Genomic DNA, 17369 nt, shown 5'->3' with positions numbered 1-17369 from the left:
ATTTATTTTAGTATATTTTGTTGTGAGGGGCTTGCAGTTTAGTGGTTAATAGGTTTATTATAGCGGCGGTGTGGGCGGATGGCAGATTAGGGGTTAATAATAATTAAATAGTGTTTGCGATGTGGGAGGACGGCGGTTTAGGGGTTAATAGGTTTATTATAGTGACAATGATATTGGGGAGCGGTGGAATAGGGGTTAATAAATTTTAATAGTGGCGGCGCTGTCCGGAGCGGCAGATTAGGGGATAAATAAATTATTTATAGTGTTTGCGATGTGGGAGGGCCTCGGTTTAGGGGTTAATAGGTAGTTTATGGGTGTTAGTGTACTTTTTACAGCTTTGTAACGTAAAACTCATAACTACTGACTTTAGATGGTGGTACGGATCTTGTGGTTATAGGGTGTACCGCACACTTTTTGGCCTCCCAGGCAAACTCGTAATACCGGTGCTATGGAAGTCCCATTGAAAAAAGACTTTTTAAAAAGTGCGGTACTGACGTTGCGTGGTGGCCAAAAAGGTGTGCGGTACACCTATACCTACAAGACTTGTAATAGCAGCATTAGGGAAAAATCAGCGTTATGAAGCATAATGCTACCTTTTCACATATAACGCCAAACTCGTAATCTAGCTGAATGGAAACTAGTAAGAATCATATAAATTCTGTTTTCTATAGATAACTGTATATTCTGCATTCATATGACCTGTATGGTGTCGCAATGCAATAGCACCGTAGTCATTGGCATTTAAATGTCTTTACTTATTTTTTAAGTCCAGAACAGAGGTGGCAGCCCGGGTTGTGGCAGAGACTGGAGGTGTTTTGGTTCATCCTAATCAGGACCCATCTGTAATTGCCGGGCAGGGGACAATTGGCCTTGAAGTGTTGGAGCAGGTAGGCCTCATTAACTAATTGTTATGCTGCATCAACGTAAGAGGAAATCAGCCATCTTTATGTGATTAAATGTACTGTAGGTGCCAACAGTTGAAGCAGTGGTCATACCAGTTGGAGGAGGCGGGATGCTAGCAGGCATAGCAATAGCTGTTAAGGTTGGTGAATCTACAACCCTTTTTAATACAAGACACACAAACACAGTTAAAATCTTATCACTTCCTAAAACTACCCATCTTCCTACAGCTTATTTAGGAACATACTCATTTAATTTGCTTGTTCCATAGGCAATCAAGCCTGAAGTAAAAATATACGCTGCTGAGCCTCTAAATGCAGATGACTGCTACCAATCAAAGATGAATAGAAAGCTTACTCCAAACCTGCAACCTCCAGTCACCATAGCTGACAGTGTGAAGACCAGCATTGGACCTAATACGTGGCCTATTATACAGGATCTGGTAGATGACGTATTTGTAGTCAGTGAGGAAGAGATTAAGGTAACATCTAGCAGTGATCTCTCTGTCTGCTCTTATACTATAAGGCAGGTGTGCCTAAATGATGGATCTAAAAGGTGATCAGTAGATCGCTAGACTGTGGTTTTCTAGTTCCCTCTCAGCCAGTTCTGATAGTATGTGGTCAAGCTAAACGAAGTGCGTTTTGGACAGATATATTCTGCACCACTCGAGTGGACTCAGTGATTTTCTTATGTTTTGCACACGTATAAGTAGGGTGCACTTTCAAAGTTCACAAATAATTAGGCCCCTGCTCTGAGGAACCTAGACCATCCTCTCTTTAGGTTTTGAGAAGTTCTTACTGTGTTTAAATTAGATGCAATTAGCTATATAACTATCTCTTTCTAGTGTTTTTAGCATTCAGTTAGACAAGTTTAAGGATCAGCTCAGATTATGAACCAACGTAATTTAGGGACGCAGGGAGAAAAGGTTGGAATGGAGAAATGTTTTAGTGATAACTCCCTCCTGTTAGACATGATGAACCACAATGTACAGGTAAAAAAGATTACCCCCAGGCCAAATACCTGAATGATTTTATATGGTGGAAGTTCCTTACCTGTGTATAGGAGTATTAATGTGTTGTTACAGAGTGAAAGTCTTAGTCATATAAATACCAGTGTGGTTTAACAAAGGATAAGGAGAGTTCTGCAAAAGAATTAAACAGTAGTTACCTGAATGAAGGAAAAATATAGATAAAGCTTAGTTAGCTAAGTTAAATAAAGGATACTACACACCATACCACACCAGATTGTAGTATTTACAGTCCTGCCACTAGAAATGTTAGGGCCCCTTATGAAACCATTGTTAAACACCCCCCCCCCTCTCAAACCTGTGTAATTTTTGGCCACGTGACTAAAATGTCTGCAAACTTTATAACATTTGACTACACTAAAGAATAAAAAGTGGTAAAACACATACAGAACCTCACAGACACATAGACACACAAACTCACAGAAACACACATACATTCACACTGACAGACTCCGAAACACTCACAGCCACACACACACATTAGCACTCACAGACTTACAGATACCAAGACAAACACACACATTCACACTCACTGACACACAGAAACACACACACACTAACAGATACACAGAAACACTGACAGGCACACCGATACACACATTCACAGACATACAGGAACACATACTCGGACACATTTACACAGGGCCATTTTAAGTATTTGTGGAGACCTGGGCAAAACAAATTTGTGGGGCACCTCAGCCCAACCCCCTTGTTCCCCTTCCCCTGTATGACACACATGTCTTATATATAAAGAATGCCACTATATATTCACTCCCTGATACCATAAACACGTCTTCATAAACTAAGTACAGGATGTGTGTTCATACCCTCACCCCTGATGAGAGGGCAGGCCTGCATTCACAGACACACAGAAACACTAATAGACACATGTACACATTCAGACACACAAACACTTATACAGACACACCCAGACATACACATACATACAGACACACAGAAACACTAATAGACACATATACACATCCACAAACACTTACACAGACATACCCAGACATACACATACATACAGACACACAGAAACCCACACAAGCAAAAAAAGAGACAGCTATACAGTTGTGCTCATAAGTTTACATACCATGGCAGAATTTATGATTTCTTGGCCATGTTTCAGAGAATATGAATGATAACACAAAAATATTTCTTTCACTCATGGTTAGTGTTTGGCTGAAGCCATTTATTATCAATCAACTGTGTTTACTCTTTTTAAATCATAATGACAACAGAAACTACCCAAATGACCCTGATCAAACGTTTACATACCCTGGTGATTTTGGCCTGATAACATGCACACAAGCTGACAAAAAAGTTTTTTCTCTTGTTAAGTGTATCCAGTCCACGGATCATCCATTACTTATGGGATATTAACTCCTCCCCAACAGGAAGTGCAAGAGGATTCACCCAGCAGAGCTGCTATATAGCTCCTCCCCTAACTGCCATTACCAGTCATTCTCTTGCACCCAACGAATAGATAGGATGTGTGAGAGGACTGTGGTGATTATACTTAGTTTCATACCTTCAATCAAAAGTTTGTTATTTTATAATAGCACCGGAGTGTGTTATTCCTTCTCTGGTAGAATTTGAAGAAGAATCTACCTGAGTTTTTCTATGATTTTAGCCGGAGTAGTTAAGATCATATTGCTGTTTCTCGGCCATCTGAGGAGAGGTAAACTTCAGATCAGGGGACAGCGGGCAGATTAATCTGCAAAGAGGTATGTAGCAGCTTATTATTTTCTGACAATGGAATTGATGAGAAAATTCTGCCATACCGATATAATGTAAACTCAGCCTTAAATGCAGTAGCAGCAACTGGTATCAGGCTGTCATGTATGTATATTTTACACTTCAGTATTCTGGGGAATGGCACTTCACTGGAATTATACTGTATGCATAAAACTTTAGCCTAATTTGCAGGGACTAGCAACAGGCTTTTTAATAACACTCAATTTATTAATGTTAAACGTTTTTTGCTGGCATGTAAAATCGTTTAATTTTCTGAGGTACTGGAAAAATGTTTTGGGCACTATTTTTTTCCACTTGGCAGTCGTTTTATTTAATTTATGACATTTTACTGATCTCTCTCACTGTTATGTGTGAGGGGGAGGGACCTTTTTTGGTGCTTTTGCTACGCATCAAAAAATTCAGTCAGAAGTTTATTGTCTTCCCTGCATGATCCGGTTCATCTCTACAGAACTCAGGGGTCTTCAAAACTTGTTTTGAGGGAGGTAATCACTCACAGCAGAGCTGTGAGATTGTAGTTGACTGTGATAAAAAAAACGTTTATTTCTGTATTTTTTTTTTTTTCTGCTATCAGGGTTAGTTATCCTTTGCTAATGGGAGAAATCCTTTGCTAAAATTGTGTTTTTTACAAAGATTTGATGCTATAACTTTTCAGTTTATTAATTTTCAACTGTCATAACTTTTTCTGTGCTTCTTATAGGCACAGTACGTTTTCATATTATAGTAAATTACTTGAAAAGTATTTCCAAGTTGCTAGTTTATTTGCTAGTGTGTTAAACATGTCTGATTCAGAGGAAGATATCTGTGCTATATGTGCTAAAGCCAAAGTGGAGCCCAATAGAAATTTATGTACTAACTGTATTGATGCTACTTTAAATAAAAGTCAATCTGTACAAATTGAACATATTTCACCAAACAACGAGGGGAGAGTTATGCCGACTAACTCGCCTCACGTGTCAGTACCTGCATCTCCCGCTCGGGAGGTGCGTGATATTGTAGCGCCGAGTACATCTGGGCGGCCATTACAAATCACATTACAGGATATGGCTACTGTTATGACTGAAGTTTTGGCTAAATTACCAGAACTAAGAGGTAAGCGTGATCACTCTGGGGTGAGAACAGAGTGCGCTGATAATATTAGGGCCATGTCAGACACTGCGTCACAATTTGCAGAACATGAGGACGGAGAGCTTCATTCTGCGGGTGACTGTTCTGATCCAAACAAACTGGATTCAGATATTTCAAATTTTAAATTTAAGCTGGAAAACCTCAGTGTATTACTAGGGGAGGTGTTAGCGGCTCTGAATGATTGTAACACAGTTGCAATACCAGAGAAAATGTGTAGGTTGGATAAATATTTTGCGGTACCCGGCGAGTACTGACGTTTTTCCTATACCTAAGAGACTTACTGAAATTGTTACTAAGGAGTGGGATAGACCCGGTGTGCCGTTCTCACCCCCTCCGATATTTAGAAAGATGGTTCCAATAGACGCCACCACACGGGACTTATGGCAAACGGTCCCTAAGGTGGAGGGAGCAGTTTCTACTTTAGCTAAGCGTACCACTATCCCGGTGGAGGATAGCTGTGCCTTTTCAGATCCAATGGATAAAAAGTTAGAGGGTTACCTTAAGAAAATGTTTGTTCAACAAGGTTTTATATTGCAACCTCTTGCATGCATTGCGCCTGTCACGGCTGCAGCAGCATTTTGGTTTGAGTCTCTGGAAGAGACACTTGAATCGGCTCCATTAGATGAGATTACACACAAGCTTAAAGCCCTTAAGTTAGCTAACTCATTTATTTCAGATGCCGTAGTACATTTAACTAAACTTACGGCTAAGAATTCCGGATTCGCCATTCAGGCACGCAGAGCACTGTGGCTAAAATCCTGGTCAGCTGACGTTACTTCTAAATCTAAATTGCTTAATATACCTTTCAAAGGGCAGACCTTATTCGGGCCCGGGTTGAAAGAAATTATCGCTGACATTACAGGAGGTAAAGGCCATGCCCTGCCTCAAGACAGAGCCAAACCTAAGGCTAGACAGTCTAATTTTCGTTCCTTTCGTAATTTCAAAGCAGGAGCAGCATCAACCTCCTCTGCACCAAAACAGGAAGGAGCTGTTGCTCGCTACAGACAAGGCTGGAGACCTAACCAGTCCTGGAACAAGGGCAAGCAGGCCAGGAAACCTGCTGCTGCCCCTAAGACAGCATGAATCGAGGGCCCCCGATCCGGGAACGGATCTAGTGGGGGGCAGACTTTCTCTCTTCGCCCAGGCTTGGGCAAGAGATGTCCAGGATCCCTGGGCGTTAGAGATCATATCTCAGGGATACCTTCTAGACTTCAAATTATCTCCCCCAAGAGGGAGATTTCATCTGTCAAGGTTGTCAACAAACCAAATAAAGAAAGAGGCGTTTCTACGCTGCGTACAAGATCTTTTATTAATGGGAGTGATCCATCCGGTTCCGCGGTCGGAACAAGGACAAGGGTTTTACTCAAATCTGTTTGTGGTTCCCAAAAAAGAGGGAACTTTCAGGCCAATCTTGGATTTAAAGATCCTAAACAAATTCCTAAGAGTTCCATCGTTCAAAATGGAAACTATTCGGACAATTTTAGCCATGATCCAAAAGGGTCAGTACATGACCACAGTGGATTTAAAGGATGCTTACCTTCACATACCGATTCACAAAGATCATTACCGGTATCTAAGGTTTGCCTTTCTAGACAGGCATTACCAGTTTGTAGCTCTTCCATTCAGATTGGCTACGGCTCCGAGAATCTTCACAAAGGTTCTGGGTGCTCTTCTGGCGGTACTAAGACCGAGAGGAATTGCGGTAGCTCCGTACCTAGACGACATTCTGATACAAGCTTCAAGCTTTCAAACTGCCAAGTCTCATACAGAGTTAGTACTGGCATTTCTAAGGTCGCATGGATGGAAGGTGAACGAAAAGAAGAGTTCTCTCTTTCCACTCACAAGAGTTCCCTTCTTGGGGACTCTTATAGATTCTGTAGAAATGAAGATTTACCTGACAGAAGACAGGTTAACAAAGCTTCAAAATGCATGCCGTGTCCTTCATTCCATTCAACACCCATCAGTAGCTCAATGCATGGAGGTGATCGGCTTAATGGTAGCAGCAATGGACATAGTACCCTTTGCACGTCTACATCTCAGACCGCTGCAATTGTGCATGCTAAGTCAGTGGAATGGGGATTACTCAGACTTGTCCCCTACTCTGAATCTGCATCAAGAGACCAGAAATTCTCTTCTATGGTGGCTTTCTCGGCCACATCTGTCCAGGGGGATGCCATTCAGCAGGCCGGACTGGACAATTGTAACAACAGACGCCAGCCTACTAGGTTGGGGCGCTGTCTGGAATTCTCTGAAGGCTCAGGGACAATGGAATCAGGAGGAGAGTCTCCTACCAATAAACATTCTGGAATTGAGAGCAGTTCTCAATGCCCTTCTGGCTTGGCCCCAGTTAACAACTCGGGGGTTCATCAGGTTTCAGTCGGACAACATCACGACTGTAGCTTACATCAACCATCAGGGAGGGACAAGAAGCTCCCTAGCAATGATGGAAGTATCAAAGATAATTCGCTGGGCAGAGTCTCACTCTTGCCACCTGTCAGCAATCCACATCCCGGGAGTGGAGAACTGGGAGGCGGATTTCTTAAGTCGTCAGACTTTTCATCCGGGGGAGTGGGAACTTCATTCGGAGGTCTTTGCCCAAATATTTCGACGTTGGGGCAAACCAGAGATAGATCTCATGGCGTCTCGACAGAACGCCAAGCTTCCTCGTTACGGGTCCAGATCCAGGGATCCGGGAGCGGTTCTGATAGATGCTTTGACAGCACCTTGGACCTTCAGGATGGCTTATGTGTTTCCACCCTTCCCGATGCTTCCTCGATTGATTGCCAGAATCAAACAGGAGAGAGCATCAGTGATTCTAATAACGCCTGCATGGCCACGCAGGACTTGGTATGCAGATCTAGTGGACATGTCATCCTGTCCACCTTGGTCGCTACCTCTGAAACAGGACCTTCTGATCCAGGGTCCCTTCAAACATCAAAATCTAATTTCTCTGAAGCTGACTGCTTGGAAATTGAACGCTTGATTTTATCAAAACGTGGTTTTTCTGAGTCAGTTATTGATACCTTAATACAGGCTAGGAAGCCTGTTACCAGAAAGATTTATCATAAGATATGGCGCAAATACTTATATTGGTGCGAATCCAAGAGTTACTCATGGAGTAAGGTTAGGATTCCGAGGATATTGTCTTTTCTACAAGAAGGTTTAGAAAAGGGTTTATCCGCTAGTTCTTTAAAGGGACAGATTTCAGCTCTGTCCATTCTTTTACACAAACGTCTGTCAGAAGTTCCGGATGTTCAAGCTTTTTGTCAGGCTTTAGCTAGGATCAAGCCTGTGTTTAAAACTGTTGCTCCACCATGGAGTTTGAACTTAGTTCTTAATGTTTTACAGGGGGTTCCGTTTGAACCCCTTCATTCCATTGATATCAAGTTGTTATCTTGGAAAGTTCTGTTTTTAATGGCGATTTCCTCGGCTCGAAGAGTCTCTGAGTTATCTGCCTTACATTGTGATTCTCCTTATCTGATTTTTCATTCAGACAAGGTAGTTCTGCGTACTAAACCTGGGTTCCTACCTAAGGTGGTCACTAACAGGAATATCAATCAAGAGATTGTGGTTACATCTTTGTGTCCTAATCCTTCTTCGAAAAAGGAACGTCTGCTACACAATCTAGATGTAGTCCGTGCCCTGAAATTTTATCTACAGGCAACTAAGGATTTTCGACAAACGTCTTCCCTGTTTGTCGTTTATTCTGGTCAGAGGAGAGGTCAAAAAGCTTCGGCTACCTCTCTCTCCTTTTGGCTTCGTAGCATAATACGGTTAGCCTATGAGACTGCTGGACAGCAGCCTCCTGAAAGAATTACAGCACATTCTACTAGAGCTGTGGCTTCCACTTGGGCGTTTAAGAATGAGGCTTCTGTTGAACAGATTTGCAAGGCTGCAACTTGGTCTTCTCTTCATACTTTTTCCAAATTTTACAAATTTGACACTTTTGCTTCTTCGGAGGCTGTTTTTGGGAGAAAGGTTCTTCAGGCAGTGGTTCCTTCCGTATAAAGAGCCTGCCTGTCCCTCCCGTCATCCGTGTACTTTAGCTTTGGTATTGGTATCCCATAAGTAATGGATGATCCGTGGACTGGATACACTTAACAAGAGAAAACATAATTTATGCTTACCTGATAAATTTATTTCTCTTGTAGTGTATCCAGTCCACGGCCCGCACTGTCACTTTAAGGCAGGTAATTTTTCCATTAAACTACAGTCACCACTGTACCCTATGGTTTTCCTTTCTCTGCATGTTTTCGGTCGAATGACTGGTAATGGCAGTTAGGGGAGGAGCTATATAGCAGCTCTGCTGGGTGAATCCTCTTGCACTTCCTGTTGGGGAGGAGTTAATATCCCATAAGTAATGGATGATCCGTGGACTGGATACACTACAAGAGAAATAAATTTATCAGGTAAGCATAAATTATGTTTTTTCATGTTTGGGCATGAGTCTTACTACAGCACTAGAAGATAATTTATTGTGTCTCTTAGGTATACTAGGGAAGTAGTTATTTAGCACAGATTTTTAATTATTTAGGTTCAACATATATTGAACACTCTCACTATAAGTTTATATTATTTTTTGCACTCATATTTCCACACACTTCGATTGAGGACATTAGTTCATCATAATAGTTTTATATATCTTATTTTATAACACAAATACCTATTGCCACTAATAGTCTTCTTCAAGACACAGGGTATAGGTATGTTCTCGTCAGTTGGTATACATTTCATATTTCACTTCAAATCATCACGCATTTAAGTATTCACTATTATTAGTCATAAGACACACAATTTTATAAATATAGATAATGATCACTTATTCCCCTAATATTAATATGCGGCCACAATTTATACTACAATACAATATTGGAATTGAGAGTGGTTCACATTAGAATTATTACCCATCATAATAGTCTGTCTATATTGAGCATAACCTTTCCCTTTTTAACAAATGTAGTGCTTTCTACTACACCTATTAGGTATTTCAGCACATAGCAACCAGCAAACCACAGGCTTAGGCAGTCACGCTTTTACCACGATTCTTAATAACACACTATTTAGATTTCATAGTATGATCCGCAAACAATATGCACAAAAGAATTAGCTATAATCTGGGTTTTAATGTTGTGCATTGCACGTTCTTATAGCCTTCCCCACTATCATATACAGTATATAGTTTGTAGATTTCAAGAATTGTATTCAAAGGGCTAGGAGCACAATCGCCCAGATTAAACACATGGGAACAAAAGCTATGGTAGACCGTTACGTCATCTGTGACGTTGCAAGTGATTTTGTTTCCATTCACGCTTGACACCACCTCCCCTGGGTCTCCACTACACCATGATTGATGAATAGGCACACACCCCTCCACACACGTAGGTTTCCCCAGGTTGAGACGGATCAACAGTTATGCCATGAATGTTTGCCACACACAAATATGGTTTGTGCTTTTTCTTTACAACAAATGATATCCTGGTCTGAATTGAGCGATCTAACAGTACTAATAAGGCAGGTGCAATCTTTATTTGATGTTTAAACCAAGTTTATTTCTACTGCTGTTTGCATATGTTAATTTTGGAGCAATAAGATATTTTCTAGTTTTTTTCAACATCACTCGAGTTTCTAATATATTTATCAATCTGGTGAACCCTGGCTAATGAGTTTATGGCTCTATGGTGCCAAAAACTATAAGTTTGCCTTGTGTGTGTGTGTGTGTATATATATATATATATATACAGAAAGATATGTGTAGGTATGGCGCTGAATGAACACCCTAAAAATATATCTAAAAATACCAAGAGTGAGGAACTTGCTGCCTATGAATGTCTATCCAGTGAGAACTGTGCCCCCAAGAACAGTTAACCTGATAGATGAAATGTGATAGAAGAAGGGAAAAGGGATGAGGAATATTCAAAAGGCGCAACACTCTGGAAAAGATCCCAGTATTATGGGAATAGTATGTTGAGGGTATAAAAAAACCGTGTAGTATAAAAAGAGCACTGCTAACAAGTGGAATAGCACATAATGCTGAATGTAGTAAAAATAATATTGATAATTATCCCTTTTCCCTTATTCTTATGTTGTACAAATGGCAAGTGATGTATTAGATCAATAGTCGCAATATACTTATATAGGTGTTAATGATAGTGTTGTAGCCGCATAACTGCTGTAATACCTAGTAGATACAATATTACAAAAACTAAAAACATAAAACAAATATAGCAGAAATGATCCAAGTATTAACATAAAACACTCTACCATACACTAAAAATATTTAGATAACCAAAATATGGCTAAAATATTGGTTGTAATAATTATCAATATTATTTTTACTACATTCAGCATTATGTGCTATTCCGCTTGTTAGCAGTGCTCTTTTTATACTACACGGTCTTCTTATACCCTCAACATACTACTCCCATAATACTGGGATCTTTTCCAGAGTGTTGCGCCTTTTGAATATTCCTCATCCCTTTTCCCTTCTTCTATTATATATATATATATATATATATATATATATATATATATATATATATATATATATATATATATATATATATATATATATATATATATATATATATATATATATATATATATATATACTTGTATGTGTTATTATGAATAGGTCTATATTTTTATGTATGGGAGGCAACGTTAATATGTAGGTGGTTTTTATTATATGTTTTTATATGTATTACATATATTTTTTATTGTATGTATGTATGTGTGTATATATATATATATATATATATATATACAGGTGGCCCTCGTTTTACAACGGTTCAATTTACACTGTTTCAGAATAACAACCTTTTTTTTCCAGTCATGTGACTGCTATTGAGAAGCAGTGCATTTATTAAAATAGCCAGTAGGTGGAGCTGTCCGCTTGTGTTGCAGCAAAGCCAAGCAAGCTGAAATTAATCAGTTTAACCAGACCTGAGCTATCGAACAGATTTCAAAGGAACAAGATCTTCCTGTTTATAAATCAGTCCAGATTGGAATGCATAGAAATAACTGTTTGCAGAAAAATGCAAGTGAAGTTTGTGTTGTGTGATTATTTTATTAGGTTTATAATGCTGTTTAGAAAATGTTTTTGTTCATTTAACTTAGTTTAATTATATATTCTGTGTTGTGTGATTATTTTATTAGGTTTATAATGCTGTTTAGCATTTAAAGTCTTCATTTCAAAGCTTTAAAAATAATTTATTAGGTGTTACTTATGACAATTTTGAGAGGGGCCTGGAACCTATCTACCTCACTTCCCATTGACTTACATTATAAACTGGGTTTCAATTTACAACGGTTTCGATTTACAACCATTCCTTCTGGAACCTAACCCCGGCGTAAACTGAGGGCTACCTGTATATGTTTTACTTTGCTGTTCGCATAAACTTGATGATGTGTACATGTATCAAGATATGGTCTATTTTGGTGGCTTAGTCCATTAATCTGTAAACCATATGTTTTGCTTTTATTAGTTTTTTTTCTTTTGGTTTTCATCTATGAGGTCATTGTTTACATATGTATTTATGACTACTAACTATCTGTGAACACTCACAGATGAGATCAATTAACTAATAGATTTACCATAGAATGTTTGTTACCCTATATATAGCAAGTGTATTTTTAATGTCTGTATCATAGCCTGAGGAAACAGACACTTCTAGGCTGAGAAACGCGTCGCTTTGGAATAAAGATTACTTTTATTATACACTTGCTTCATCATCACTTTATATTGGTCTGTATGGTGTTTAACACTAATACATCACTGGATCCGGGCCTTTTTGGAACAAGTTTGTAGCTGCCTGCTGCTTGCTGGTGTTTTCAGTCAGCTGGGCGGCTGTGAAGTCCCAGTCTGCTGTTACTGCACCTGGAGGTGCTTCCCTTCTTGTAAGTGCAACCAAAACATTTCCTTTTGCCCTTGTCTCTACGTTACTGGGCTATGGTTGTCTGCTTTTTGTGTTCACATAGGTGCTAAGAAGGCTTCCCCAAGGGATTTCTGACCGGACACCATTGCTGGTTCTATTCAGTGAGCTGGACCACTGTGAAGTTCCAGTCTGCCCCATTAGCACCATTGGGTGCTTCACCTTTGTGAATATTATTTTGACATCTTGCAACATTATCATACTGTGTCGGTGGTTACTGTGTCGGTGGTACTAGGCCATTGTGACTCGACCATGCAGCCCATCTTTCTTCAAGTGCCTCCTTATTGTGCATCTTGAAACAGCCACACCACATGTCCTGTATTTCACCTGAAGTTATTTGTGGGTTTGTCTTTGCATCCCGAAAATTTTTCCTGACAGTTGTGGCTGAAATTCTAGTTGATCTACCTGACCGTGGTTTGGTTTCAACAGAACCCCTAATTTTTCACTTCTTTATTAGAGTTTGAACACTGCTGATTTGCATTCTCAATTCCTTGGATATCTTTTTATATCCCTTTCCTGTTTTATACAGTTCAACTAACTTTTCCCGCAGATCCTTTGACAATTCTTTTGCTTTCCCCATGACTCAGAATCCAGAATCGTCAGTGCAGCACTGGATGAAAGATACAAGGGTCCGTCAGGAGTCCAGAAACTCATTGACCTTTTATACACACACACTAATTACCAGAAAACAGATCACAGGTGAAGATGGTTACCTTTAATAGCCATTCAAACCCCTATGTGTCAACTTGTGTGCATGTTATCAGGCCAAAATCACCAGGGTATGTAAACTTTTGATCAGGGTAATTTGGGTAGTTTCTGTTGTCATTATGATTTTAAAAAGAGTAAACACAGTTGATTAATAATAAATAGCTTCAGCCAAACACTAACCATGAGTGAAAGAAAAGTTTTTGTGTTTTCATTCATATTCTCTGAAAAATGGCCAAGAAATCATAAATTCTGCCAGGGTATGTAAACTTATGAGCAACTGTGTGTATGTGTATATATATATATATATATATATATATATATATATATATATATATATATATATATATATATATATATATATATATATATATATATATAGGACAGAAAGCGAAAAAAGTGGTAGAAGGCGCTAGACTGAGGGGGTGGAAAAGAGATATAGGAGAAAATCTAATCTCAATCTAGAAGGTAGAATCCCCCGGGAGCAAAAAACCAACCATATAGCAGCTATCCCTTGGTGAGCAGAGAAGCAATTGTGCTGGCCGAGAAGAACAGGGAATCCCCGGCTGGCACAGTGCTTATCCCCCTGTGTAAATATGTATCTGAAGAGGCTATGATAAGGGATATGATAGCGCTGGTTGTTAGGAGACAATGTAAAACACAATTAATATGTGTGACTAGATGCCAATTGTAATACAGAATACACAGCAAATCAAACACAATGTTAAAAAAACACTATAAAATAGAGTGGAGAGTTGAATACAAAATGTCCCAAATACTGGAGAACTTATATGTTGTATATATACAGTGGTAGAATTCGAGACTTGGGATGTGGGTGAAATGCACACTTACAGAAATGAACCTCAATCGTATGAGGTAAGGAAACAGCACATCAGGGAGTCACTCTTAGTAGGCTTGGCCCCTTAGGGTATAGGGGAAACTTCCAAACAATAGGCTTGTCTTTTTCCCTTCTGCTTTCCCGGGTGTATGTGAAACTTCAGGGAGTTGGAGCCTTTTTCCTCGGCCTCTTTTGGTATGGGTCCTCTCAGGATGGTAGTGTAAACAATATATAAGAGAAAGAAATACCAAAATAGTGTGATATCGTTTAAAAATCAAACATTTTATTCACATATGTACACTCCTAAAAATGCCTGCTTACATCAAAAATCCTCACAAGTATGAGGTATTTGTACAGCGATATACAGCAAATGCAGTCCAATATATGCACTGTGTACTAATAACTGCAGTGGAATGACCACAGATATTGAAATGGCCACAGGTAGCCAAAGAAACCACAAATGTAGCAGCAAGTATCCACAAAATACTGAGATCAGTGGATAGGTTAAAAACTCTTATCTGTAAAGTATACTGCACCAGAGATTCTGGTTGGTAAAAACAGTCCGTTCATATAAGGTGAAGTCTAACGCGTTTCAAAGGTTGTAGTAATAACTCCTTCTTCTTCAGAGACTCATATATATGTGTGTGTATGTATATGTGTGTGTGTGTGTGTATATATATATATATATATATATATATATATATATTAAAATTATGGGGGGAGATAAACTGAAATTAAAATCCTCCATGTCTCAAAATTAAATCAATGTAAATATTTGCATAGGAAATTAGTACATCTAGGTAAGAATCCCCGCTTGCTTTATCCCCAGAAATAACTCATATACAATGTTACCAATGCACAAGAGAATTCTGGGTAAGCTATGCAAATTAGATATGCAAATTCTCAGTTTTTTGCTTTAAAAAACAAAATTTATGCTTACCTGATAAATTCATTTCTCCTGTAGTGTGGTCAGTCCACGGGTCATCATTACTTCTGGGATATTATCTCCTCCCCTACAGGAAGTGCAAGAGGATTCACCCAGCAGAGCTGCTATATAGCTCCTCCCCTCTACGTCACCTCCAGTCATTCGACCAAAGGACCAACGAGAAAGGAGAAGCCCAAGGGTGTAGTGGTGACTGGAGTATAATCCAAAAAATTTTTTTAGCCTGCCATAAAAAACAGGGCGGGCCGTGGACTGACCACACTACAGGAGAAATGAATTTATCAGGTAAGCATAAATTTTGTTTTCTCCTGTTAAGTGTGCTCAGTCCACGGGTCATCATTACTTCTGGGATACCAATACCAAAGCAAAAGTACACGGATGACGGGAGGGACAGGCAGGCTCTTTATACGGAGGGAACCACTGCCTGAAGAACCTTTCTCCCAAAAACAGCCTCCGAAGAAGCAAAAGTGTCAAATTTGTAAAATTTGGAAAAAGTATGAAGAGAAGACCAAGTTGCAGCCTTGCAAATCTGTTGAACAGAAGCCTCATTCTTAAAGGCCCAAGTGGAAGCCACAGCTCTAGTAGAATGAGCTGTAATTCTTTCAGGAGGCTGCTGTCCAGCAGTCTCATAGGCTAATCGTATTATGCTACGAAGCCAAAAAGAGAGAGAGGTAGCCGAAGCTTTTTGACCTCTCCTCTGGCCAGAATAAACGACAAACAGGGAAGACGTTTGACGAAACTCCTTAGTTGCCTGTAGATAAAATTTCAGGGCACGGACTACATCTAGATTGTGTAGCAGACGTTCCTTCTTCGAGGAAGGATTAGGACACAAGGATGGAACAACAATCTCTTGATTGATATTCCTGTTAGTGACCACCTTAGGTAGGAACCCAGGTTTAGTACGCAGAACTACCTTGTCTGAATGAAAAATCAGATAAGGAGAATCACAATGTAAGGCAGATAACTCAGAGACTCTTCGAGCCGAGGAAATAGCCATTAAAAACAGAACTTTCCAAGATAACAACTTGATATCAATGGAATGAAGGGGTTCAAACGGAACACCCTGTAAAACATTAAGAACTAAGTTCAAACTCCATGGCGGAGCAACAATTTTAAACACAGGCTTGATCCTAGCTAAAGCCTGACAAAAAGCTTGAACGTCCGGAACTTCTGACAGACGTTTGTGTAAAAGAATGGACAGAGCTGAAATCTGTCCCTTTAAAGAACTAGCGGATAACCCCTTTTCTAAACCTTCTTGTAGAAAAGACAATATCCTTGGAATCCTAACCTTACTCCATGAGTAACTCTTGGATTCGCACCAATATAAGTATTTACGCCATATTTTATGGTAAATCCTTCTGGTAACAGGCTTCCTAGCCTGTATTAAGGTATCAATAACTGGCTAAGAAAACCCACGTTTTGATAAAATCAAGCGTTCAATTTCCAAGCAGTCAGCTTCAGAGAAGTTACATTTTGATGTTTGAATGGACCCTGGATCAGAAGGTCCTGTTTCAGAGGTAGAGACCAAGGCGGACAGGATGACATGTCCACTAGATCTGCATACCAAGTCCTGCGTGGCCATGCAGGTGCTATTAGAATCACTGATGCTCTCTCCTGTTTGATTCTGGCAATCAATCGAGGAAGCATCGGGAAGGGTGGAAATACATAAGCCATCCCGAAGGTCCAAGGTGCTGTCAAAGCATCTATCAGAACCGCTCCCGGATCCCTGGATCTGGACCCGTAGCGAGGAAGCTTGGCGTTCTGACGAGACGCCATGAGATCTATCTCTGGTTTGCCCCAACGTCGAAGTATCTGGGCAAAGACCTCCGGATGAAGTTCCCACTCCCCCGGATGAAAAGTCTGACGACTTAAGAAATCCGCCTCCCAGTTCTCCATTCCCGGGATGTGGATTGCAGACAGGTGGCAAGAGTGAGACTCTGCCCAGCGAATTATCTTTGATACTTCCATCATTGCTAGGGAGCTTCTTGTCCCTCCCTGATGGTTGATGTAAGCTACAGTCGTGATGTTGTCCGACTGAAACCTGATGAACCCCTGAGTTGTTAACTGGGGCCAAGCCAGAAGGGCATTGAGAACTGCTCTCAATTCCAGAATGTTTATTGGAAGGAGACTCTCCTCCTG

General features: G+C 39.9%; 1 protein-coding gene across 2 annotated transcripts in view; it reads left to right on the top strand.

Annotated features, from left to right (window-relative positions):
- SRR (serine racemase) overlaps positions 1-17369 on the top strand; it is a 151340-nt gene that overhangs the window by 113835 nt on the left and 20136 nt on the right. For both annotated transcript variants that reach the window (XM_053706213.1, XM_053706214.1), the window contains 3 exons: positions 768-887; positions 968-1042; positions 1172-1381. In XM_053706213.1, the coding sequence (XP_053562188.1) occupies positions 768-887; positions 968-1042; positions 1172-1381 (405 nt within the window). The remainder of the gene's footprint in view (positions 1-767; positions 888-967; positions 1043-1171; positions 1382-17369) is intronic.

The sequence above is a fragment of the Bombina bombina genome, chromosome 3 (assembly GCF_027579735.1).
Source record: "Bombina bombina isolate aBomBom1 chromosome 3, aBomBom1.pri, whole genome shotgun sequence".
Classification (NCBI taxonomy): Eukaryota; Metazoa; Chordata; class Amphibia; order Anura; family Bombinatoridae; genus Bombina; species Bombina bombina.
This window is presented reverse-complemented; position numbering and strand designations above follow the sequence as displayed.